Consider the following 27996-nt stretch of genomic DNA (forward strand, 5'->3'; position numbering starts at 1 on the left):
TTATAGCTTTTACAGCCAGTAATAATCTAAACACCGGAGATTTTCTGACTTCTTTCTACTCCTGGAGGTAAGATTACAGCGCCAGCTAATTCTGTCTCCTGATGGAACCGGCTCCTGATTTACCATTAAAGAATGGCCCTGCTCTATCTATAGGATCTGTGGTTCATTTAAAGTAGAGGCTTTCTTTGCCAGCCAGACCTTCTGAAAGCAAACAACAGAGTTGGGAGCAAGGAACTTACTGTCTTTGCTGGGAAGTTTTTACACTATGAGGTAGTGAGGTAATCTACCATTGTCTCACACTTCCCACCCCTATCTCCACTCCTGACCCTACCGCTACACTCTGCTGTATAATTACAGTTGAGCTCTGTGCGCCAGTCAGAAACCAGTGACCCCTGCGAGCCGGTCAGATCCAAGACCTCAGTGATGAAATGCAAGAATACTAGATACTAAGGGCCCGTTTCCACTTGTGCGGTGCAAATTCGTTGTGGAAAACACGAAAACAAATTTGCATGCGGATGCGAATTATACCACGAATTTGCGTACGTTTTTGCATATGGTAGTAAGTATGCGAATTTAACCATGTCAGTGCCTGTGTGCTTTTACATTGATTTTATGCAAAAACGTGCGTGAATTCGCATAGAAAATTCGCATAGCGAAAACGCATGCGAAATTCCTATTAAATACATTGTATGCAAATCGCACACTGCCTTGCGGTGTGCGAATTCTGATGGCTCTGCCGTGCAGATTTTTCCTGCAAACAAAACCGCACAGGATTTCTGACAAGTGGAAACGGCCCATCCACTTGTATTGGTTATGCGAATCTGCTTGCAGATTCGCAATAGTGGAAACGGCCCTTAGCCATCATAATGCTTTCTCAATTCTCAGATGCAAGTTTCCCACTCAAAAATATTGATTTATATTTTTATTATTAGACATTAGAGTATGTTTTGGGTAACCTTTTACTTCTAACATCATCAAGGCAGTCATCCTTGTCAAAACAAGGAAATGCAAATCTCTTGATTAAAACCACCATGGAATCTGCTGCTCAGAATAAAAGGTCAGCAGAAGATGACTGATTTTAGGGGAGGAATCAACTGGAACAGCAATCATGAGTGGCGGAAACTGAAAACTGTCAGCTTGCAAAGTTAGCAGTGGATCTCTGTTTATTTGCTACATGAGGCATTATGAAATCCACTGCAAGGTGGCATATCAATGGACAATGGGTCTTTCTAATCGCAGATATGCCCAGTCTGGGGGTTTCTAAGAAAATATGTGACAAGTACCTCTATTTTGACAGTAAATCAGTAAATCAATCAGAACTTGGGTCACAACTTCACTGTAAAAGTGTAACGATTGGTGTCAGCACGCAGAGAGAATCTGATTATTGGTGATCTGCAGTATCACCAAGAATACAGATATATACCTGATTATTGATGATCTGCAGAATCACCGATAATACAGATATATTGCTAACCTCTGGACACCTGACGTGTGTGAGTGTTTGGTGTAACAGTAGAAATTGGACCACCGGGGTAGCAGGTGGTCCAATAAGTAGAGACAGACTCTACTGCAGTCAAGGACTCCAGGAGAAGGAGACCTTGACTGGTTTAGCAGCAGTGCCCCCTCTGAGAAGCAGAGGGCCCCTGCAGGGAGGCTGAGCACCCAAGGGGTGGGTGACAGCCAGAAAGGTCGGGCACGCCGGGTCGGCAACACACTGACAGACAAAGTACAAAAACGGTAAGCTGATTTGGTATCCAAGGCAAGCAGGGTTTGGGAACGGAATATCAGAATTGCAAGGTACCGAATCAGAGATCAGAGGAGTGGTCAGGAAAGCAATACGTCATAACAGATATCAAACAATGCCTAGTCTGGGTGTGAGGTCCGTGGTCTCTACACCCTGGAACTAGTCTAAAGTATAACAGGATGATAACACAAGTTCCGTAGTCTGGGTGTGAGGTCCTTGGTCTCCATACCCTGGAACTGGTCTAAGAAATAACACAAAAGATACACAGTATTCCTAGTCTGGGGTTTGTGAGGTCCGTGATCTCTACACCCTGAAACTGGTCTAACGAATAACACAGATGATACACAGTATTCCTAGTCTGGGGTGTGAGGTCCGTGGTCTCTACACCCTGGAACTGGTCTAATGAATAACACAGATGATACACAGTATTCCTAGTCTGGGGTGTGAGGTCCGTGGCCTCTACACCCTGGAACTGGTCTAAGGAATAACACAGATGATACACAGTATTCCTAGTCTGGGGTGTGAGGTCCGTGGTCTCTACACCCTGGAACTGGTCTAATGAATAACACAGATGATACACAGTATTCCTAGTCTGGGGTGTGAGGTCCGTGGTCTCTACACCCTGGAACTGGTCTAAGGAATAACACAGATAATACACAGTAAACTGGCTAAGTGTGGATTCCCAGGTCCTCCTGGTTTCACCACACTGAAAGATCTGACTAGGTCTGAGTGCTAACACATAGGTATTCGCAACGCCAGACAACTAGCAACTGAACAGCAAGAGATATATATATAGTGGAGCGCTCTCCAGCGCCACCCAGCTCCCATCAACCAATCAACCACTGAGCTGGGATCAGCTGACCGCCTCGCTCAGCTGACCCTTCTCCTATTGGTATAAAGAGCCTGTCTTGCGGCGCGCGCGTAGCTCTCCATCTGTGTGCACTACTGGGTCCAGCCAAACCAGACGCATGTTGCTGCGGGGAAACCGCCGCTCTGTGCGCGGACACCGCCGCCTCACTGTCAGAAGGCGCAGCGGTTTCTCCGCAATCCGTCACAAAAAGATTAATGCTTGGTTATACCGTAATTTGATTAGACTGTGAATCAAAGCAGCTGGAAATGATATTATTATTATTATTTATTGTATTTATTAAGCATATCCAACATATTACGGAGCACTGGACAATAAATATATACAATGATACAAGGATGACAGACGTAACAAGGTTATACAACATAGAACAAAGTTATACAACTTTGTTTGTACAAGATACATGATCATGCAATTTTGGGCTGGTTAGGTAGGCCCAGTAATACAAGTACGAGGCTGTCATAAGAAAGGAGCACACAATCATGTAGACTACACTAGGGAAGGGAAGACCCTGCCAAAGGCTTACAATCTAAGGATCATCTGACCATAAGTGTATAGTTCCTAGGGGGACTATTTTATCGAGTTCCTATAGAAAATATATTAATAGAAATAGTAATAGCCCTTCTTTATAGACCACCAACATATTATGCTGATTTATTTATCTTTTTGTAGGGGGGACCTTAAGTGACATGTGACTTTACATGTGTATGCACCATGGCTAGCATACAAATACCTATGATGTGCTCCTTTTTTTCTTTCCCTGCCTGAAAGAATTAATATTCGGTTATGTAACTGACAGTCCCTCACTAATGAGGAAATACAGTCATAAAACACTTTCCTGGCAGATAACTCGGCTTCTGAGAGCATGGGGATAGATGGGGATAAAAATGTCAACAGTGCATATATTTGAGCTCTCTGAGACATGGAGCAGTCACTTAGCTGAGAATATAAAATTCTACTTTTTTAAAGTTTTTAAACATAGCATAAAACTGTGGGGCATATAAAAATCTTTTTAGGAATAGGAGGATATATACAATTGCTTATTAGATCAGTTTATTTTAATTTAAAGTTAACTTTAAGTTCAAGATCAGAAATAGATGTACAGTTAAAATATAAGACTGTAAGAATAATATGTGAGATGGTATACAAAATACAATTGAATTGCTTGATTGAATCACCAGCTATGGTGATGCATATTCATGAAGAAATCTTAAACAGTAAAGTAATGAATTTACAAAACTGTTCTTGGTTGTTTTTTATTTTCAGTATGTGTTACCTTTTTATTACTGTGGATCCCTAGGGAGTAGTACTCTGTTTGACCCGAGCTTTCTTCAATTTAGTCAACCCCTGTGTAGACTTTAATAGCAATTTACATTTAAAAGTACATTATATTCTTACAATATTGAGTCTCATTGGAAGTGGTGAAAGTTTATTATTCCCTGCACAGGGATTGTGTTTGCTGCTCACAGAGAGACTGTGGGCACTGTGTTCTAAGTGTGATTTGTAGGAACAAAATCATGCTTCTCACAAAACTGCAGGAATATGGAAATCAAAGCTAGGGAATGAATACACACAATGTGCATATTTATTCACTTTGTGAAATAGAAATATTTTGCTTTTGATATACTAAGGCTGGAGAACACTGCGTTAGTAATGCAGCAAACTTGGGCTGGATTTCTTACAATATGTCTGCTTCATACTGCCATACGTTTGCAAGCCTTGCGTGTGTCTTCTACACACAAAATGTTATCTTTAATAAACTGAATACAGTTTGTATTTAAAAAAACATGCTGCAGGTGAGTAACCCTGCTATATTCTGATGTGAACCAGGTTGCAGAACTTTGCCAACTTAGAGCAGGCATTAAAAAATCCAATTCAGGTTTACTAAATCACATATGTACACCAGGAATCACCATTGTTCTCTGTTAGTAAATCAACCACTTTTATGTTTTATACCCAATTAAAGTTTGGTTCACAACTTATCTAACCCCCCCCCCCCAAAAAAAAAAAAAAACAACATTAATATATAGCATTAGTGTGACCTCTCTGATAAGGTCCAGGCAAAGACAGCAGCCAGAGCAATCATCCAGAGCTTCAATCCCTTCTCTTTCCATCTACAGAATGGCAAAATTTCCCACCCACCTTCCACTTGCCACATCTTATGAGGGAATGGTGTTTGTGAATTTGTCACACTACATCACGACTGGATCTGGATCCTGGTCAAGTTCCAGGCCACTGGACCCACACTTGATTTGCCTACAGCTTGACAGAGGGAACTATTCCACTATACTAACCAGGAGTGACAAACGGGTCTCACAAATTGTCAATGTGGGTTCCCCTGTACATGGGGACATGTTCAGTGTATGCAGCTTCAGGTACACTTTACAAATCAACAGCCAACTGTATGGATTTTACATCCAGTTTCAAATTTTATTTATATTCCTGATCTCCCCAATCTCGTAAGTTTATAATTTTGACCACAAAATTAAAAAAATAACTCCTTAAAGGGGCACTACAGCAAAAAACTGTAAAATTTAAACTATGTGCAAACATATACAAATAAGAAGTACGGTACATTTTTTCCAGAGTAAAATGAGCCATAGATTACTTTTCTCCTATGTTGCTGTCACTTATAGTAGGTAGTAGAAATCTGACAGAAGTGACAGGTTTTGGACTAGTCCATCTCTTTATGGGGATTCTCAGGGATATATTTATTTTCAAAAGCACTTAGTGAATGGCAGTTGCTCTGTCCAACTGCCAAAAAACTGTGTAGTGAGCAGGGAAGCTGGCCAGCATCATTGTTTAAATCCTTTTTAGGGAATATCTTTATAAAGAATAAAAGCCTTGCTGAGAATCCCATATGAAGAGATGGACTAGTCCAAAACCTGTCACTTCTGTCACATTGCTACTGCCTACTGTAAGTGACAGCAACATAGGAGAAAAGTAATTTATGACTCATTTTACTCTGGAAAAAATGTACTTCTTATTTGTATATGTTTGCACATATTTAAAATTTTACAGTTTTTCGCTGTAGTGCCCCTTTAAACATGCAAGAATGTAAGGACAATGTTACCTGAAAACTTGTGAATAGTTTTGGACCACACATCTCCAAAGTGTGTAAATAGTGTAAGATGATAAGCAACACTAAAAAGGAATATGGGATCATCAAACATTGAGAATGCAGTGGAAGGTGCAAAGTTACAAACAGCATTGATGTAAAGAGTTGGTCAACTAGTAGGTGTGGAAGGCTTGCTGATTGCAAGAAGCCTTCTCAGTATGTAAATTGCACAGATAGGTGAAGGCTAGGGTAGGCACCAGTGAAGAGTTTGGGGAGTGGATCACTTTCTTAACAGGGGCGGGGAAACCTAGAGACTGACAACACATTACCGTAGTTGCATACAACGTTACTTCAGTGGCTTGATGAAGTATCTGTTTTACAGAAAACAGCCACTGCCATCATCATAAGAAAAAGGATCTTAAAAAGGAGATCTAAGTAATACTGGGTGAGCCAAAAAGCTGGTTTGCAAACCCATTTCTGCTAGTGAGAGGAATATTGCAGTTTTTTGTCCCTCTGACACATTCTTCTGAGTACCTTAAAGAGAATCTGTACTCTAATATTCTTACAATAGAAGCATACCATTCTATTCCTTATGTTCTCCTGTGCCCCTCTGTGCTGTTTCTGCCTCTCCCTGCTGCAATCCTGGTTTGTAATGAACAGTTTTAGGCAGTGTTTACAACCAAATGACATGGCTTCTAACCAGAGTATCATAGGCTTACTGTGTGAGTCATGCAGAGCTTGGAGGGTGTGTGTAAAGCTTCTGCCAATGACAAGCAGTGCTGCACATTCCACACATTCCAGCCTCAGCCCAACAGACACAACAGAGTAAAGGAGATAAGATTTATTACAGAGACAGTGCAAGTCGGAAAGGCTGCAGTAAGACAGACTACATTAGAACAGGTATAGGAACTTATAGCATAGAAGAAATAAGGCTTAACATTTTGTTACAGAGTCTCTTTAACACTTTTTTTTTTGGCCACCTGACCCATGCTATAGCAGTTTTTCTATGGAAAGGTTTTAGCATTTTAAAAGCTAGAGAGAATCCAGGGGTCCTTTTAGGCTGCTTACACACTAAGACGTTACAGGCGCACGTTAGTGCAGCCTGTAACGCTCCCCCAACGCTCAGCAATGTAACACAAGTGGGCTGTTCACACAGCCCACGTTGCGTTACCTGTAACGCTGCACGTTCTGCTGAAAGTGCAGCATGCTACGGCGTTACAGCGGCTTAAGCCGCGTTAGACTGTTTGCACATGCGCAGTCATGTTGGGGAGGAGCGGAGAGTGGCCAGGCACATGGCTAATTAATATTCACTGCACGTTGTGATGTGCAGTGTTTACTTCCTGGTGCGGCCGCTCTGTGCAGCGATTGGCCGGCGGGACCACGTGATGCCACATGCGTCCAAGAGTACGCATCACGGCATCACGGACGCCAGAGTGAGCTGCACAACGCGGCTCACTCTGACGTCCACATCGAAGAGCACTAGGCCTTGCGTTAGGTGCACGTTATGCGACCTTAACGTGGCACCTAACGCAACGTCTTGGTGTGCAAGTAGCCTTATACTTAATGTGTTTTAATGCATTGCGTTTTCATGCGTTTCTTTTCTCCATAGCAGTACATTGTGAAAAAGCTTACATATTTCAGCGTATAGTGTGAAACAGGCCATAGGGAAACATGGACACTGGACTGCACATCAGTTGTCCTTTCAGTTACAACCGAAAGCAACTGATATAGTGTAAAAGGACCCTAAAGATGGCCACACACCATACAATTTCTTAAATATCTGTAAAATTCAAGAATAGCAATCAATTTTTCTGACTGATTGTACCAATTCAAAAATCTGTTCAATGTACCACACACCTATGCTCAATTTTTCCCCAATCATGGATAAAATAATTGAAAGCTCAGGAAAAATTGATTGGAACTGTACAACAAGTAATTGACAATCCATCACACACCATACAATTCTTGATAAAGTTGATCTGAAATTTCCAGCATGTCCAATCTTCAAAAATGGAAATAAAACAGGAAATAAAAAAAACAAAGAAAAGCTCTCGATTTTTCAGGACAACCAATCAAAATTATCGTATTGGTTAAAAATTTGATCTTTTAATTGTATGGTGTGTGGCCACCTTTAGCCCTAGTGAGTACTTGTGTGTAGTTGTCTGGCCAAGAGGAGAAAGTTCAGTATCACAGCCTTTATTTCATTTTGCAGCAATACCTTAAATGTCATTATTTTATGACTGCTAACTTCTGCCCATACATGTGACTGCCACAAGTATTGTCTCCATTGTATCCACCTTTGTGCAGGCATTAGGGTTCAGGGATTAAAACTTTTTTTTTTTCCTTAGTGTATCTTAGTACAATGTAAACTAAGAGGGCTGACTGAAATGATCAAGCATGGTTAAGGTTATACCCATATAAGCTATGTCTATACTTTCAGCAGATAAAGAGATATTGAAATATTGTGTTTTGTAGCCATCAACTTACAATTCATGCAGTGATCTGGATAGCAAATATTTAACACCTTTCACAAGACAGATCTGGAAGCAATGTAAATCTGAGTTAAAAGTATGAAAAGTACAGCATTAACCAACTATAAAGACTGGATATACAGTATAGTTAATAAGAATACAGAAACCATGTTACCTACAACAAATCACCACCTTCCAAGGTAGACTTTGGTTAGCTGCAGATTACTCACTTTGACTATTCTCTTAATCCTAGGATTAATCTTAATCCTAATTACTTGCAAGAAACCATTGTTGAGAAGACCTAAACAGAAAAGTATTGCTATCCAAGATAGAGGTATGTCACCTTTTGAGAATTATCCCCTCAGACCTTCTTCATCAAAAGATGGAAAAATATTCTTTCAGGAGATCTTCTGATGTGTGTGTCAAAAGATATGAATTCAGGCACACAAAAATCAATACTGAATTTGTTCCTCATGTTATCACACTCCAGCATTTCTACACTTGGTCAGTCCTTGGATAAGAAATAAATATTAGAGAAGTATCAAGCGTATTGTAGTTTTGCCTTTTTTACTTTTGCAACAGTTAGTAAAGTGTTTTGATAATTGATCAGTTTTGTTCTGTTACTAGCCTTAAACCTTGGAGATATAAATACAATAAAGAACTCCAAGCCAAGATGAAAAATAATATTTCTGATTGAACATTATCAGTTAGTAATGATTGATGTATAACCTTAATCTCTATCAGATTTTATTGAACAGCCACACCCACCGGTGTTGTATTGCTCAAAACAATACAGTGCTGTTTGACCAACTTTTCCATGCTTAACAAAATTTGCCATGTCTGATTTCTTTTTTTGATCGATAAACTGTCCAAAATTGAGCGAAAGTCAATTGGTTGGATATATTGGGGATCACAAGCAGGTTAGATAAAAGTATGTTTTGATTCTGCTTGACCCCTTCATTGTTATCTTTACATAAAAGGCAATGGATGGAACAAACGATTAACTAGTTAATTACAAACTACTTACAAACAAACAAACAACACTATTGCAACGAAATGTTCTTTTGGGTTGGAATTTACATTTTGAACTTTCACTCTGACCACCATTACACTAGCTCTGTGCCGCTGGATACAATACAAAGCTATGTAGCTGTTGATTGCCCTTTACCCCATGACCACCCCTGCTCTTCCAGTACTTGATCAAGAAAAGAATGGGCATACCCAATCATTATATTAATAGAAAATACATCTCTTGATTTGGCAGCCAATTAGCCACCTGATTCAATAATATTGAATCAGATGAATTGGTGCTGCCAAGAGGATGCCCAATTGACTATGCGACCAACGTCAGGATGAAATTGGTCACATGTATCTATCGGATATGCTGCAAGATGTTGGGCCATCTTGGTCGATCTGGTGTGCAGTAGTCATGGCGAGTGATATCGGGGCGAGTGATGAATGGGATGAAACCTGTGTAGTGCATGGCATGTGTGGGACATGTCATGTGCCATGTGCTAAACCCCCAGCGCGTGTGAGGCACAAATGGAAGAGGAAAAAATGGAAGACAGATGGGCACCGTGTGATGGGCGGTTTAGGACAGGTAAAGTATAATGCACACACGGGGGGCACATTTATACACAAGTGGTGGGATGCTGTGGACTCAGCTAACTTCTGAGAGATTTTATGCTGACATTGATCAGGAATCTGCTTGCAGTGTATGGGCAGCTGACAGATCCCTCTCTATTTAGATTTGATCAGAGAGAGATTTGTCTCTTGGTCAAATCTGCCCATCATTACTAGATGTATTAGCCCCTTTAAAATGACAACAATGTGCACTAGAATCTAGATCTCACTGCAACCCTCCCTGTGGCAGCCTGAATGTTGCTATGACGGCAGATATAGAGAGTTTGTTTTAGCATAGAATCAGGTACATTTACTGGCTGTTTATACAAATGAATTTCTATAGAGTATGCTGCTGGAGTAAAAAATTGTTTGTAGCTACATAAAGTTCAGGTTTAATCGTCTCTTGAGAAAACGATCACTAGCAATTATCTCGAGATACATCTGATACATTGAAAGGTCACTGATACCATGCTATATTTTGGATTTAAAGTAGAACCCTTTACAACCCGTTACATTCATTGGACTAGGATTATCTTTTACTGTTTATAGCTTTTAAAAGCTGCAGTTGTGTTCTCTAGCTGGCTGGCTAACTAGTCTTAATGATCCAGGAGATAACTAGAGAAATTGATTATGTGCATTTATTTTTTGTTTGTTTGTCGTCTAAGAAATTGCCCATTTGTTTTGTATGAGTGAAGAGAAAAATACACTTTACATACATTAAACAACTACGTGACAAGCTCAAAAGTGAGTAATTATACTAACCCAACATTAATCTGTCTTATGTTCATCTAAGTAAATAAGACAAATCAGGGTGTAAATAAAAGAAAAGGAAAAAGAGAAGCAGATGATTAAAATATATAATACATGCAATCTTGTTGCAGCTAACAAGTCAAATGTCCAATTTTTTCATATCTAGAGATTATGATTGAAGTGTGAGTAATAACAATAGCAATCCATGCTCCAAATCTGGGTAATCAAAAATGTAAATACATTAAGTGGCCTTTGACTTCCTTACTATAAGGCAAAATATAGTAAAGAGAAAAAAGTAAAAAGCAAAATAAAGGATACTGGGGGAGCATCTCTCACGGTCCCTTTCTTCGGCTATAGCTTTACTTTAAAGGACATTCCTTCCTTGACAGAAACGTTTATCTTCCAAGCATCCTAGCCTGTCGAAGGCCTTTTCTGCATCTAGGCCTAGTAGTAAAGCTGGCAGTTTGGTGTAAAGAAAGGAATCGGTGATGGAAACTGTGTGTCTCATGTCATTTCCAGCTTGTCTGAAATATCTGAAATACACCTTATCTTTATCCATTAGCCTTGAGAGAATGCCTGCTAATTATAAGGCTAGAAGTTTCACAATTATATCATAGTCTGAATTTCGGGAAAAAAGCTATTCGCCAATAACTGCCACATGCAGTCTCACCTTTTCCTTTTTGAAATGGCACTAGTGCCCAAATTAAGGTGTGGTGTCTGTGCTGGACGATATAGCATTTAATGGCTGAAGAAAATTTGGAACAGCATTAAATTATTATTTTACAATACTATGCTTATTTCTGCTTTATGAAACATTTACTTGTTTCTGATAGAGGTCTAGATGGGTAGACATCATTGTTAAAGAAATGATTTACTGGATAAATGCCAGTGTCATGGAGGGCAAATCTGATTTAGTTCACTTATGAATTTGCTTTGTAAAATGGCAGCAATTTCTATAGGTTTAATTCAATTCCCCAAGGCTTAGTCTGATATTATATATTCATTTAGTAATACTTCCACGTAGCTTAACATAATCTGATAACTGTGCCAAGAACTATGCATTTATAGGTACTGGGGATCTTTGATTAGAGCAGAAAAGTAATTGAGTGCAACCTTAGTGAGGATAGTAGTGAAATGAAGGGCACAAAGCCTGGCTTAAACACAAGGAACTAATCATCCAAGGCCAGAGCAAAGAAAGCCACAGAAAAGCCGGAGCACTTACCCAGATTAAGCCAGGCTACATTTGTTGAAGTAAACATGGACTTTGATTGGTTCCTCTGGACAACTGATTCCATTTAGCTGCCTTTTATACGTGTCTTGATATATCAGTGTTTGTTGTTTTCGTGAAGTGGAGAGTAATCTTTATCAAAGGGCATGATGTACTTTAAAAAAAATGTTCATCATCCCGTGACTGGTGGTTCATAAATGTCAACATTTTTATTGTGGCTGGACTGTTACAGTAACCATTTAGATATTTATTTAGGAGAGACCGGGCACTAGACAAGATATCAACTTTTCCACATCCTCGTTGGACACTTTTTGGCAAAGTGAGATTGGAAATGTCAGAGGAGATATCAGCCAAGCCAGGGTCTTGGACATCCTCCAGGCCCTAAGTATCTGCCTAGGTTGCCTCATGTGTGGCTTGGTTCTGTGTCTATTGTAGATGATTGGTTTAGAAGATTCATTGATTTGCACACCTTTGGAAAATCATTCTTTAGGAACAAATCTGTATAAATATAATAACAATTAGGAATTTGAATTGAATTTGCTCGTCACAAACTTCCATGCACTGGCCAAATATGCCATTTTAGCTCTAATAAGTAGATGATTGAGGCTGGGCTCTGGAAGCAGATATCATGGCATGTATGAAGCATTGTTATTTTCAGTGAAAGGTAATGCTTTCCACCCTGTTCACATTGCACTGTTACTTAATAAAATGCAATCTTCAGTTTTACTTTTATGTGCACAATATTGATAGAAGTTTAAACAATAAATTCCCACTGGAGTAAATATAGACAAAATTTGAATTATGGGCATGATTGTAGAATCCATCTCTAGTCTGAACTGAAAACAGACAGCTTTGCAAAAAGGTTGCATCTTCCATATGAACTACAATTACAGCAGTACCACGAATTGCAGTGGGAAACCACCGATGCAAAATTTGATTTATAGAAGCCTCCCTTGGAACATAAGCAGGGCATAAATTGAGGAAATCCCATATGTGTATGTTTGTACTAGATATCTAGTCTGTGCGTCCTACTTTATAATGCTGAAAACTGATGATGCCGTACTGGTTCTCTTTTTTTACATCTTTAACTCTGCTCAGAGAGGTTGAACATGTGGGTGATTAGTGAAGGAGGCATGGAGTGCTGTGAAGGCTACTGTGTTCATATACAGGCAAGCTTCTATTTTTAACATTTTCCTGCACATACCATAATTAAATATTTGAAGGGAACATACGTTTTCTACCATTCAGTTCGCCCTTATTAAATCACACTCACACTCTCTATGTGGTTAATCTTGTGATTAATTTTATTTCTGCGGCTTGCAGATTTTGCCTACACTGCTTGATATACAGTTTGCCACCAGAAGCAGAAGCCACAAATCTGTTTATAATCAGCAGTGAAGATACAGTCAAACATCACTTATTTTGAAACCACTTTCATTATGACAACCTGTTATGTTGTTACACAATCAATTTTCCAATTCAGTATTATTAAACACTAGTAAAAAGGCACGCCCGTTAAAAAACGGGCACTAGGTCACAGCCGCTACCCCCCACAATGCGCGCACAAACGCGTCCTGCTTGCTCGTTCCCCACCACTGTCTGAAGTATATGCACACAGGGAGCTGCTTGTTTGGCAATTGGAAAAAGCTGGTATTTCCCACAATGCAATGAGAACCTCTGTGAACCACACACAGCAAACTGTAAGGTCCGGCCCTGTGTCCTAACTGCCCTGGCTGCGCACATGCTCAGTACAAAAACGCCAGGGACACACAACCATTCAGTTGATGACGCAGGGACACTTGCATTTTATTGTATAGGATTATTTGCATTTCTGTAATAAACTGTTTAGTGGTCCATAGTCTTAAGAATATATGTATGTGAAAAGCAGGAGGTAACATTTCAGACATCCACTGCGATCTCTTTGGGTTTCAAATGGCATTTTGTGAAAGGTAGTAAAGATGGTAGCCTCTGTATCACTTTCACTACAAGTTCACTTTAAGTACTTTTAATCTATCCTAATAATTTCCCAGTTTTAAGTGTATTTTGAATGGACATTGATATTGTATGAACATATGTATGTGAAAGATTATGGATGTTAGTGCTTTTGCAATAGAGGGAGAAAGCAGAGCACAACATTGTATCTTGATTTATTTCCAATTTGTATGTGAAACATTGCTCAAGTGCTGTACAGTGATGCCATAGAGTAGTCAATATACATAAAGCACTTGAGACTCTTAGTTTATTGATCCATAGGTGAAATATGTAGTGCGGTTGCAGCAGCGCTGATGGCGCAGGCCTTGTTTGAAATAGTACCTCTATCATTTTAAACTTTGTTGGCAGAAATCCATTGTTCATTATCACAGACTTAAACCAGGGAATCCTGGGAGAACCTTAAATAGGCGTACAGTACAGAGCAGAGACGTGGTATTTTTACTACTACTTAGAAGCCTTGGTTATCATTAATATAGCATTTCATTATGCCACAGATATATATATAATACTCTATCCTTGCTGGCCTGTCCTTAGGGGGCTGTTTATGATGGTTTTTCTCCTTCTAAAGGCAATATATTTCTTGTTAATTTGTTTAAAGAGAATCTGTACTCTGAAATTCTTACAATAAAAAGCATACCATTCTATTCATTATGTGCTCCTGGTCCCCTCTGTGCTGTTTCTGCCATTCTCTGCTGCAAACCTGGCTTGTAATTGCCAGTTTTAGGCAGTGTTTACAAACAAACTAACCAGCTTCTAATAGGCTCAGCTAAGCAGAGTGTGTTAGTCACACAGAGCCTGCAGGGGGTGTGTACAGCTTCTAGCTAATCACAAGCAGCCCTGCACATTCCAGTCTGACTGCCTCAGCCTGACTGTGCCGACTATAGAGAGAAGATTAGATCATATAACAGAGATAACACAGCTACTGTGCAATTAGGAAAAGCTGCAGTAAGCCAGACCACATTAGAAAAGGCATAGGAACTTATAGCATAGAAGAAATAAAGATAAACAATTTGTTACAGAGTCTCTTTAAGGCTGCAGCATACTGGAGAGAAAATATATTTAAATGTTATTACTCTTGTCTCCAGTTGTGCTTTATTGTAAAATTGTGTGCTTTGCAGTTCTGATGAACGCAGGGATGTAAACATAGTTAGATTAAAGGGCAGATATACAATTATGACAAATAATTAAAATTACATGTATAGAAGCACTAAGTCTCAATTATCGTTTGTATAAGTTTGAGGATTTCTCAGCAAAAGCTCTGAACCATCTTTTCTTTTTGTAACAAAACTTACTAACCTGACCTGTTAGAATGGGATTCTGAGTGGCAGTTTCATTTCAGAATGTTACACATGTGGCTCTGTAGTCTTTGAGAGCAAGTTAGTTTTGTCAAGTGTTAATATTATTATTTAGTATTTATATAGTGCCAACATCTTCCACAACACTATACAGAGTACTTGGGCTTGTCACTAACTGTCCCTCAGAGGGGTTCACAATGTAATCCCTCCCATAGTCATAAGACCATCATGGCCTAGGACCAATTTAGGTGGAAGCCAATTAACTTATCTGTATGCTTTTGGGAAATGGGAGGAAACTAGAGTGTCTGGAGGAAACCCACGCAGACAATGGGGGAAACGTACAAAGTCCATACACATAGTGCCCTGGCTGGGATTTGTACTGGGTGCTCAGTGCTGCAAGGCAACAGTGCTATTGAGATCACCACCATGCCGCTCATACCAGTGATATAGGAATAGAACTTAAAGTGAACCTCCGGACTAAAAATCAACTCAGCAGCACTGAAAAGGCTTGGTGTTTCTTTAACAGTTTCACAGCATCAGAACTTTGTTTTTCTTATACAAGCCTTATTTTTAGCTGCACAGAAGAAAACTGCCCAGGCTTTTTTCCCCTGATGCTGTGCAAAGCATGATGGGATTTCTGATGTTGTTTTTCTCTTTCTACTGTTTTGGTGCAATTTTTTTTTTTTTTTACATTTTGAATTTGACATTTGAAGCCTAGCACGTGCAGCTGGGAGGGGTGGTAAGGACACAGGACAGTTGGAACTGTGTCTCCTGCTCTTTGTCACCTCCTTTCAACCAAAAAGATGGCTGCCCCCATGACAAAGATGGCAGCCCCTATGAATCACAAACATTTGCCTGTTCTTTTAAAACAGGGTGGGTAAGAGATTATATTACCTATCTATTCTAATTAACATAACTAATGTAACTTGATGACAGTATGTTTGTTTAGGCTGAAGTTCCCCTTTAAGTAGAGTTGATTTCATCTTCACCAGCTAAACAATATGATCTCAGCAATTTTTTGGAAATCAACACACACGTACAGTTTACATTTGGAAACAAAAGTTAACATATTTTGGAGTACTTAGAAAATTTGACAAAAAATAATGCATGCCTTGCTCAATCTCTGTTTGAGAGGGTATTCCTTGTATTGAACTGTAAGAAATAAGAAAGAGATCAAGAGTCCACTATAGTGTAATATATTAGACCAATATGGCGAAGAGTAAACAATATCAGGTATACTCACAAAGGTGGGTTGCTGACAAGCAACCACTCTCAAAACAGTAGGGAAACTTGACACGTCCACTCAGGGTAGTTTTAAGATGTGGCTCTCTGTAGACAGGAAAAAGGGGACAGACCCCTCCACCAAAAGGTGGACTTGATGTAGTTGATAACAAGGGAACAGAGATGCCAAAAGGATAAAACAATGTTCAAATATAAAATAAGGGGAAGAGGTACTCACCTCCCCATACATGATTCAAAACAATAAGCGTGATCAAAATGTATTTTATTAGTGTACTATTAGAGTGTACTAATAAAAGAAATTTTGATCACGTTTATCTTGTTGAATAATCTATGGGGAGGAGAGTACCTCTTCCCCTTATTTTATATTTTAACATTGTTTTATCCTTTTAGCACCTCTGTTTCCTTGAAATTAGTTACTTTTATTGAACTGGACAAACTACCAGATTTCTCCTGGGAGAGTGGTGACTTCCAACCCATAAAAACAGGAACATGTGAGCCACAATAGATATCAGCCCTGACTAAAGGGACCGGTCCCCCTACACAAGCAACAAACAACATGAACCCTGGCCGGCCACATACACAGACTTGCTGCAACACTAGCATGTAAATGTGCACATTAACTCCAATAGCCAGTGTGCAGAACGTGATAACATAAATGGTTCTCACTGCTCTCATCCTGCCATCTCAGCTGTGCTAATGATACTTAGCTGTGCTGATGATATGATGATGCCACAACTCCAGCATCTAGTCAGGCTGCCGTGCTGGTCTAAAGCTCGTTCAGCTGTTTACTCAGCACGACTCTGTGTTCTCACTCATGTGGGTCTTGGACTCCGGCTGGCACTGCCTCCTCCCCACCTATATGTTTATCCTTATCACAGGGCTTTCTCTACTTAAAAAAATGAAGACACTTGTTGTTATCCTCTTTATCAGTTTGTCATAGGTTTGCTAATTCACATGTTCTGCTGTATATAAGCTGTCTAATTAGCCAGCTAGCCTCAACAGAATGGCTGCAGACAAAAGGAGCCTGAATTATTTTTTTTTTGCTATTTTCGATTTTTTAGCCAAACAAAATCTGTTGCCTGCAATGGGGCCATTTGCAATTTCTAGGCACAGGCCATCAAGGTCCCCAAGAGGAGGAGTTCCTATGTTGGGGAGGGGGCATGCTGTATAAGCTCTTCCCTCTTTTCCTGCAGCATACTTTCTCCAAGCCACAGGTGCTTAGCCAGGTCTCCTGCTGTCACTCATTTTTTTCCTGCCAGGTGATTGGACAGCATGGTCATGTAGGAGAAAGGCTGTGGTGCATGTTTACAGTAAGAGTCCACCTCCTGGGAAAGATGGAGAGGCCTTGCAGGCAGTGTGCACAGCTCTTCATCTGAAATCTATTAAAAGCCTATGTATAGTTTGTGGAGGGTTTCCATCAGATGGAGCCCACTCTGATCAGATAATGATCAGAGATGGATCTATCTGTTGTCCACCTCGAGTAGTGTAAGACCACCCTAAGTCTGAGCAAGTTTTTTTCAGGTTCTGCTACTTGATCAGGTGTGCATTAACACAGTGCAATACATGCAGGACAGATAGATATTTACCAGCATGTCTGGTCACTCAGTGACCTGGAAGTGATTGTTTATTGGCTGTTTCCAAATCACTTCCAATCAGTGGACAATCTGATTATTTTACTAGTCAATCATCAATTAAGAGTGAATATTGGCATATATACCAGCCGAAAGCGTCTGACTTACTGCGTAATCTCATTTCTGCTTTCTGTATAGAATATAACAGAAAGCAGGATTGAAACACCATCACATGATTACAACCAGCCTATGAGAGAATTACAAATGCATCACACAATTTATCCTCTGAAGAAAAACGTGTGCAGGATAAAGTAACCGTACCACTTTAATCAATATGACAGTCACTGATATCAAATGTACCATTCTTGCCATGTTAAAAAAAAAAAAAAAAAAAAAAAAAAGCAAACCAGTTATCATCATTTTTAGAAAAGATGCTCCAGCACAGCTCACCCTGCTTTTGGAAATTAATATTTTTTTTGTATTTGTTTTTACAGAACAGCACTGAATGGAAGCCTGAATCTTGTCTAGATTGTACATGCCATGACAATATAGCAGTATGTGAAAAGACATTTTGCAGTGATCCCCAATGTGACTTAACCAAGGTATTGTAAATATGTATATTTTTTTCTATTTATTATGTATTTTACAGCTGTTTTTCTATCAATTTTGAATATATTTAAAATTGCCCACATATAGTTTTACAATTCAAAGACAAATATGATGGTGAGTAGCAAATGAAACATATTCAGCTATCCAGAGTGTTTTTTTAAACATATCTCATGTCCATGGCAATTGTATTGCTAGAAATATTTAAAAAAGCATGCATGTTAAGGATTATACCCTATGATTTTAACTCCTCGTATAGATTTGAAACGGTAGGTGACAAAAAAAAACATCATACCTGTGATCCTGAGTTTATATAATCACTTTGTGAAGAGGACTGAAACTGGAGTTCCTAAACAATATGTGACCTACAGAGTAATATCCATAAAAATAGACTGATACAGCAGCACTGTGGTAATGAGGGGCAGTTGGAGAGGGAGGGACACATGTTGTTGCGTCTCTTCCTGTCCCCCTACAATGAGGACATTCACTAGTGGGCTTGAAAAGTTCACAACAGGCTAGTTGATATACTTTTTGGGGAAAAAAAACAATAATTTTAACAATATTCTTCTTTTAATTGTGGTCAAAAACAAAACAAAAAAAATCAAAAACACTTTTTCCATTGTATGGGGTTAAGGGAAACAGATGTGTAAATAATTTTAGTCAGTGTCCTCCCATATCAAGAGAAGAATAATTAGCAGAAACTTTTTTTGTACATTGTTTTAAAGTACGTAAGAATGTTTTTTGAAAATGTTATGCCCTATAAAACATATGCTACAGGAACAACCTGTCATAGAGTATAATAAACAATACAGATTACTACTATTTGATCATTGTTCATACACAGGCTCAATTTAAAAAATGTCGGGCAGTAAAAGCTAGCATTATACTGTCAGCGTCTACCTCTTTGTCAGTGGGACGCAGGGAATCTAGCGCCAATAAAGAGATCTTGAGGGAGAGACAGGAGTTGGAGCAAAATGCATTTGCAATCATTATTTTTGTATAGGACTGTCATCTACTGTGGTACTGAATAGAATTCAGTATAAACATGCGTGAGTAATACAAATAAATACAAATTTATGCAATAAACATAATTACAAATGTAAATAAGTACATCCAGATACATTCTGTTGTGGAAAAACAGGTACAGCAAAGATGAGAAACACATTGTCGTGAACAGTTTAGAATGGGAGCAATAGCAATCATTTAATCATATGCATTTCAGTAGACAGCAGTAAAGTGTTTTCCATTTTGTATAAGTCTGGTGTTCTGTCTAGCAATGCCAAATGCATAAAATAAGTGAATAACAATCACCTTTTTTTACTGCCCATTATTAAACTGCTGTTATATTATTTATTAGAGTGAATTAAATTAAAAATATAAAATACTCCAGTGACTCATACTGAATACTCAATCATTTCACAAACGTGTTGCCAACGTAGTTTATTGCATGTTACCAATAGAGATGGCACGAAATGTTCGCCGGCGAACGGTTCCCGGCGAACTTCCGTGGTTCGCGATCGCGGAGAACCGCAAACTTTTCCGGGAGTTCGGTTCGCCCCCATAGTGCATCATGAGGGTCAACTTTGACCCTCTACATCACAGTCAGCAGGCACATTGTAGCCAATTAAGCTACACTCCCTCCTGGAGCCCCACCCCCCTTATAAAAGGCATTGGACTCACCCGTGTGCCTGCATTAATTAGAGAAGGGAAAGCCGCTGCAGATTCTCATAGGGAAAGCTTAGTTAGGCTCTTGTAGGCTTGTTAGCTTGCTCCTTGCTGATTCTTATTGCTAGAAAAGCACCCCTCAACAGCTCTTTTGAGAGATAATCTTGTTCTTGTGATCAATTTTTTTTTGTGTGTGTGTGTCACACTGACACATGTGTTGCATAGACAGCCTTGGTAATTCCTACTGTGTGTGCCACTGCCAGGCCCAGCACATTCAGTGACCTGTGTGTGTGTGACAGGTGCACATTGTAATACCCATCACTGCATATACCTACTACCTGTTGTTCACTTCAGTGCACCCACCTACCTACGTGAGCGCACGCAGTGTCACTGTGCCTGTCTGGTACCTGTCTGTGTGTGACAGGTGCACATTGTAATACCCATCACTGCATATACCTACTACCTGTTGTTCACTTCAGTGCACCCACCTACCTACGTGAGCGCACGCAGTGTCACTGTGCCTGTCTGGTACCTGTCTGTGTGTGACAGGTGCACATTGTAATACCCATCACTGCATATACCTACCTGTTGTTCACTTCAGTCAATGCACCCACATACCTATGTGAGCGCACGCAGTGTCACTGTGCCTCTCCGGTACCTGTCTGTGTGTGACAGGTGCACATTGTAATAACCATCACTGCATATACTTACTACCTGTTGTTCACTTCAGTGCACCCACCTACCTACGTGAGCGCACGCAGTGTCACTGTACCTGCTCGGTACCTGTGTGTGTGACAGGTGCACATTATAATACCAATCACTGCATATACCTACTTGTTGTTCACTTCAGTCAGTGCACCCACCTACCTATGTGAGCGCACGCAGTGTCACTGTGCCTCTCCGGTACCTGTCTGTGTGTGACAGGTGCACATTGTAATACCCATCACTGCATATACCTACAACCTGTTGTTCACTCAGTGCACCCACCTACCTATGTGAGTGCACGCAGTGTCACTGTACCTGCTCGGTACCTGTGTGTGTGTGACAGGTGCACATTTGTAATACCAGTCATTGCATAATTGTTCACAGTACCTGTGTGACCGCACGCTGTGTAATATACCACTCCAAACATACCTGTTAACTGCACCTGTGTGACAGCTGCACATTGTATTGTAATACCAGTCACTGCATCTGTGACTGCACATTGTATTATACCTGGCAGTCAGTGCATACCTTTCACTTGAATGGATGGCAGACTTGCCCTCCATAACAGATTCTTGTTAAAGGTAGTAAAGTCGATCAGTGTCATATGCAGCAGGGCCTCGAAAGTCCTCCTGTATTGTTACTTTTTGTCACTACCTCAGGACTTGCATGCCATGCCTGCTGCCTTCCTTGGATGTGTGGTAGTAGCCGTTTCTCAGGCTCCAACTCTGGACCGGAATCGAACAGTATGAGCAGCGATGGACTACTGGGTGCGCAGGCTTGACCTGTGGCCAGAGCTGTCACAATTTGCCATCCAACTTCTGTCTTGCCCTGCCTCAAGCGTCCTGTCAGAAAGGACCTTCAGCGCAGCTGGAGGCATTGTCACTGAAAAGAGAAGTCGCCTAAGTCACAAAAGTGTTCAGTACCTGACCTTTATCAAAATTAATGAGGCATGGATCCCGGAGGGCTACTGCCCGCCCCAAGACTAAGTCAGTCCCCACGCACAGCATCTCTGCCTGCATGCCGTGTGACTGCCTGCCCCGGCCAAGACTAAGTCGCTCCCCATACAGCATCTCTGCCTGCAGGCCGCTAGACTACCTTCTCTGCCACCACCAACAGGGTCCAGGACTCCGCTATAATAATTTTTCTGGTGCGTGTACATGCCTGCCTAATTTTTCTGCCTGCACTGCAGCTGCAACAACAAAACAAAAGGCATGTACATGTGCCAATTCCCCTTTGTGATCATTACCTTGCCGCGGTGAAGGGGCTTGCGTATCACAATAAAGCAATGACCGCCGGCTATATGAGTGTCTTGGGGGGGGAGGGGCACATCTAAGATAATAAGGTCGTTGCTTCATTGTGGACAGACCAAGTTTGATCAGCTGGACTGTCACTGTTCTGTCATTGAGCTACCACAGCCCGGCGACCATATGGGCTTGAAAACCGCCGCGGCCTGCACTCTCGCCATGGTGCGCACCAGTCCAGCACGGCCGTCACTACATAAACAGCTGTTTGCGGTGCGTTACACAGTGAGTTTGGTGTGTCAGTGTGAAGCAGTACTCTAATTACACTCCCTGATTGATGTATACACATGCAAGATGTTTTAAAGCACTGGGCTTGAAAATCGCTATCGCCTGCACTCTGGCCATGGTGCACACCAGTCCAGCACGGCCGTCACTACACAAACAGCTGTTTGCAGTGTGTTACACAGTGAGTTTGGTGTGTCAGTGTGAAGCAGTACTCTAATTACACTCCCTGATTGATGTATACACATGCAAGATGTTTTTAAAGAGAACCAGAGATGAAGCAACCTCATGTATTTTACCTTATAAATCAGTGGGAACATGACAGTAAACACCTAATCTGCTCTTTGTTACATTGTTCTCTGTTTAATTTGCCTGTTATCACCTCTAAGATAAGAATCCCGACTAAGCAGTCGGTCTGGCTTTGCTACAGAATAATTATAGCTGAGACTGTGTTCTTTGCTGTCTTCAAGTCCAAGCCTGCCCCCTGCTGGCTTTGCTCAGGAATCATTATAGCTGAGTCATTATAGCAAAGCCAGAATCAATGCTCAGTCCGGGATTCTTATCTCAGCTAGATAACAGACACTTTTAGCAGTGAGGATGGAACAGAGAGCATGGTAAATGTTTTCTCTAATGTTCCCACTGATTTCTATGGTAAAATACACAAGGGTGCTTCGTCTCTGGTTCACTTTAAGCACTTTTGGCCTACAATTTAGCATTCAGTGTGATTTCTGCCCTTAAAACGCTGCTTTGTGTCTAATCCAGATTTTTCCCCAGGACTTTTGGCGTCTATCCCACTCTGCCATGCCCCCCTCCAGGTGTTAGACCCCTTGAAACATCTTTTCCATCACTTTTGTGGCCAGCATAAGTGTTTCTAGTTTTCAAAGTTCGCCTCCCCATTCAAGTCTATTGCAGAAGCAAAATCGGAGGTTCAGGCCATCTCTAGTTACCAATATGAGCTTTATTAATTAAAAAAAAAAAACACAAACAGAAAATGCAGAAAATATATACACACGTGAACAAATTTAACGGTAGTTCATTAAAACAGTGCTTTTTGCTTAATCAAAGCCATTAAATGAAAATCAATTGTCCAGAGTATACCTGCATGCCATTCATACAGTGATTTTCTAAACTAGCAGTGTTCACAGAGGTCTCTACTTTCACATTAACCACTTAAGTACTGCAGTCATAAAACCCCTTAAGGACCAGACCCTTTTTTTCCATTCAGACCACTGCAGCTTTAAAGTGGACCCAAATTGAAAATACAAGATTTCAGAAATAAAATCTATTTTCTAAATTATAATAATAAATAGCAGCCTTTTTTCAGCTGCATGATGACAAATATAAAATATTTTACATTTATTCGAGGAACCCCTCCCTTCCTTTCAAATTGCCGGGATTTTTCCGGCAAACTGGTGGAGTAGATGGTGTTTGGCAATGGAGGAATTGCTAATGGCTGCCCCCAGTATAACCCTAGCTATAAAAAGAGAAGGGTGAAAAGCGTGCACTGAAATTATCATAGGTTTGAAGAAGTGTTTATTTATCTTTGTATGTGTCAGAGTGGTGCAACTAAATATTTTTAATTAAAAAAATGTTTGGTTTGGGTCCGCTTTAACGGTTTATTGCTCGGTCATACAACCTACCATCTAAATGAATTTTACCTCCTTTTCTTGTCACTAATACAGCTTTCTTTTGGTGCTATTTGATTGCTGCTGCGATTTTTACTTTTTATTATATTCATCAAAAAAGACATTTTTTTTACATTCTGTGCTGACATTTTTCAAATAAAGTAAAATTTCCTATACATTTGAGCACGAAAGTTATTCTGCTACATGTCTTTGATTAAAAAAAACCCATTCAGGGTATATTTATTGGTTTGGGTAAAAGTTATAGCGTTTACAAACTATGGTGCAAAAAGTGAATTTTCCCATTTTGAAGCATCTCCGACTTTTCTGAGCACCTGTCATGTTTCATGAGGTGCTAAAATTCCAGGATAGTATAAATACCCCCCAAATGACCCCATTTTGGAAAGAAGACATCCCAAAGTATTTACTGAGAGGCATGGTGAGTTCATAGAAGATTTTATTTTTTGTCACAAGTTATCGGAAAATGACACTTTGTGACAAAAAAAAAGGAAAAAAAAGTTTCCATTTCTTCTAACTTGCGACAAAAAAAAAATGAAATCTGCCACGGACTCACTATGCTTCTCTCTGAATACCTTGAAGTGTCTACTTTCCAAAATGGGGTCATTTGTGGGGTGTGTTTACTTTCCTGGCATTTTGGGGGGTGCTAAATTGTAAGCACCCCTGTAAAGCCTAAAGGTGCTCATTGGACTTAGGGCCCCTTAGCGCAGTTAGGCTGCCAAAAAGTGCCACACATGTGGTATTGCCGTACTCAGGAGAAGTAGTATAATGTGTTTTGGGGTGTATTTTTACACATACCCATGCTGGGTGGGAGAAATCTCTCTGTAAATGACATTTTTTTTATTTTTTTTTACACACCATTGTCCATTTACAGAGAGATTTCTCCCACCCAGCATGGGTATGTGTAAAAATACACCCCAAAACACATTACACTACTTCTTCTGAGTACGACGATACCACACGTGTAACACTTTTTTGCAACCTAGGTGCGCTAAGGGGCCTAACGTCCTATTCACAGGTCATTTTGAGGCATTTGGATTCTAGACTACTCCTCACGGTTTAGGGCCCCTAAAATGCCAGGGCAGTATAGGAACCCGACAAGTGACCCCATTTTAGAAAGAAGACACCCCAAGGTATTCTGTTAGGAGTATGATGAGTACATAGAAATTTTTTTTTTTCTGTCACAAGTTAGCGGAAATTGACACTTTGTGGAAAAAAACCCAATACAAATCAATTTCCGCTAACTTGTGACAAAAAATAAAATCTTCTATGAACTCGTCATCGCATCCCAGCGCGCGATCCCCGGCAAAACAGTGCCCCAGGACCTGACGCCATTCTGCGTTACGTGGTCCTGGGGCTGCCAATCTACGGTGGGCGGTCGGCAAGTGGTTAAAGTGAACTGAAACTCATCTCATGTACCAATTAGGTACATGAGTATTAGTGTAACACTGATCCCCCTACTGCCTCCATTTTTTTCTAATATACCTATCTTACCTAATAAAACCAAAACAAAAGTTTGCTTTCCTAAAACAGAAAGAATTTGCGATAATTCAGGTTAGAGTGAGCTCGAGATGTCTCCCAGGCACCACTGCTGAATATATGCAAATTAACCATTGTTAACCACAGTGTGCGTCTGTGTGCACCGCAGCCGTACTACGTAGATGCAAGGCCACAGCTGTGCGAGCAGGGGCTGCTGATGTGCACTTGTGCGAGGCCACTGCAACCCTGCACATGCACAGTATGAGTCAGGAGGCACTTTACAACCAATCACTCTTTAAAAAATGACCATGCAGAACTTCCTTCCACACAGTACTCTCTGCTACAACTGGAGGGTTGGCAAGGCAATTACAGTTTTATAGGTACAATAAAAAGAAGGGGGGGGGGGAGGGAGAGGGGAATCAGTGTTACACGTATTCTTATTCTCTTGTTCTTGGGTACAATAGTTTCCTAAAGTGAGTTTCATTTCCCTGTAAGTCATTCAGCTTATTTTAGTTGGGAAAAGTAGTCACTCTGCTGTCCAATATCATTGTGTGCCCCAGATTCCCACATTAAACATGGAACAGAGAAAGCAAAGGAGAGAGCAGTCTGATGAGATCAGAAAGCATATTAAAGGCAAAGACTGTAAGGCGATTTCCAAATAGTTTTGATTCTTCCGTTTCTGTGATAACAGTTACAATTACTAATATGTATAAGGTCCATGGAACTGCAGCCATCTGCTCTAGACACAGCCACAAGAGGAAAATGTACTCAAAAATGATCAGAAGGAGAGAGAAAATTGTAGACAAGAAGCCAAGAACAACTTAGAGATACAAGCTGAACTCCCAAATCAAGTTTCAACAGTGCCTGATTGCACCATCACTTTTTATTGACAGTGGGCTCAACAGAAAAAAACCTGGGAGGACTCCACTGCTGAAAGAACCTCATAAAAAAACACACAATACATACTGACAAGCCACAGTGTTCCTGGGAGAATGTTGTTTGGACAGATGAGACAAATTTCAGCTTTTTGTCAACAGACAAAAAAGAAACTAAGAAACAGATGTTTGATAAGCATTGAGGAAGCTCTGGTATTTCAAGGGGCTGCTTTGCTGGGTCTGGCATGAGGTGCCTTGTGTTTGACCCTCAAGAAATGTATTGTTCAGTGTCAAAAAGTTCCGTGTCAGTTGCAGGTGACTGGTCTTCTAACACAATGATTTCCAAAATGCATGAAAAAACACTGAACTATTTTGAAGTGGCCTTTCATGAGCCCTGATCTTATTATGAATGAACATCTATAGAAAGAAGTGAAACATGTAGTTGGAAGAAGGAACCCTTCTAGTTCATACCTGGCGGAGCTGGTGCAGTTTGTTTAGGTGAAGCAGACAAAGTACTTGACAGGAGCAGGAGTCTCATTGAGAACTACAGGAATTGCATGTTTGCAGGAACTGAGGAACTGCCTCTCAAGTTTGTGTAACAAAATATCAGGTTAGGGGTCCCATTATTTTTGTCCATGCCATTTTCATTTGTGCTGTCATCAAAACTTTAAAGGAAAATGTAATGGATAGCGGAGATGCCACCGCGGAGACAAGCGGCATGGCGGCTATCTCCGCGTATCAGCCGGCGGCTTCGGCCGCGCAGTTACATGCTGGTGCTCTGCCTGGTCTTTCTATTGCACATAGATTGAGGGCTACGCGCGAGCCAGGCGACAGGACCTTTATGCGAATAGAAGGGGAGTCAGCTGATCTGCCAGGTCAGCTGACTCCAAACGCTATCTCGGATTGGCTGAGTGACTGGGGCGGCGCTGCGGGGCTGCTATGTATATATAGTGGTAGTCTGTCAGTTGCTCCGTGTCTGCTGTTGTGAATGCTAACGTGTGAGCGCTCAGACCTAGTCAGATCCCAAAGTGTGCTAGAACCAGCCGGAGCTGGGGATCCACACTTAGCCAGATTCTGTTGATAGCTTAAAGTACTAATTACATTGTATTATCTGTTACGACCTTCTGCTTCCATTGACTATTCTCCTGCTTACTGACTCTGTACCTCTGCTTATCTGATTCATATTTTAACCCATTCAGGTTCCGTGGTTTTCACGAGAGAAATGTTCACCTCCCATTCATTAGCCTATAACTTTATCACTACTTATCACAATGAACTGATCTATATCTTGTTTTTTCCGCCACCAATTAGGCTTTCTTTGGGGGGTACATTTTGCTAAGAGCCACTTTACTGTAAACGCATTTTAACAGGAAGAATAAGAAAAAAATGGAAAAATTCATTATTTCTCAGTTTTCAGCCATTATAGTTTTAAAATAATACATGCCTCCATAATTAAAACTCACGTATTGTATATGCCCATATGTCCCGGTTATTACACCGTTAAAATTATGTCCCTATCACAATGTATGGCGACAATATTTTATTTGGAAATAAAGGTGCATTTTTTCCATTTTGCATCCATCACTATTAACAAGTTTAAAATAAAAAAAATATAGAAATATTTCATCTTTACATTGATATTTAAAAAGTTTAGACCCTTA

The 27996-nt window shown here is 40.4% G+C and overlaps 1 protein-coding gene across 1 annotated transcript in view; it reads left to right on the forward strand.

Moving 5' to 3' along the window:
* Nucleotides 1–27996, forward strand: part of FRAS1 (Fraser extracellular matrix complex subunit 1) — a 730981-nt gene that overhangs the window by 215699 nt on the left and 487286 nt on the right. The window contains exon 3 of the mRNA XM_068233564.1: nucleotides 18337–18444. Within this exon, the coding sequence (XP_068089665.1) occupies nucleotides 18337–18444 (108 nt within the window). The remainder of the gene's footprint in view (nucleotides 1–18336; nucleotides 18445–27996) is intronic.

This window comes from Hyperolius riggenbachi, chromosome 1 (assembly GCF_040937935.1).
Source record: "Hyperolius riggenbachi isolate aHypRig1 chromosome 1, aHypRig1.pri, whole genome shotgun sequence".
Classification (NCBI taxonomy): domain Eukaryota; kingdom Metazoa; phylum Chordata; class Amphibia; order Anura; family Hyperoliidae; genus Hyperolius; species Hyperolius riggenbachi.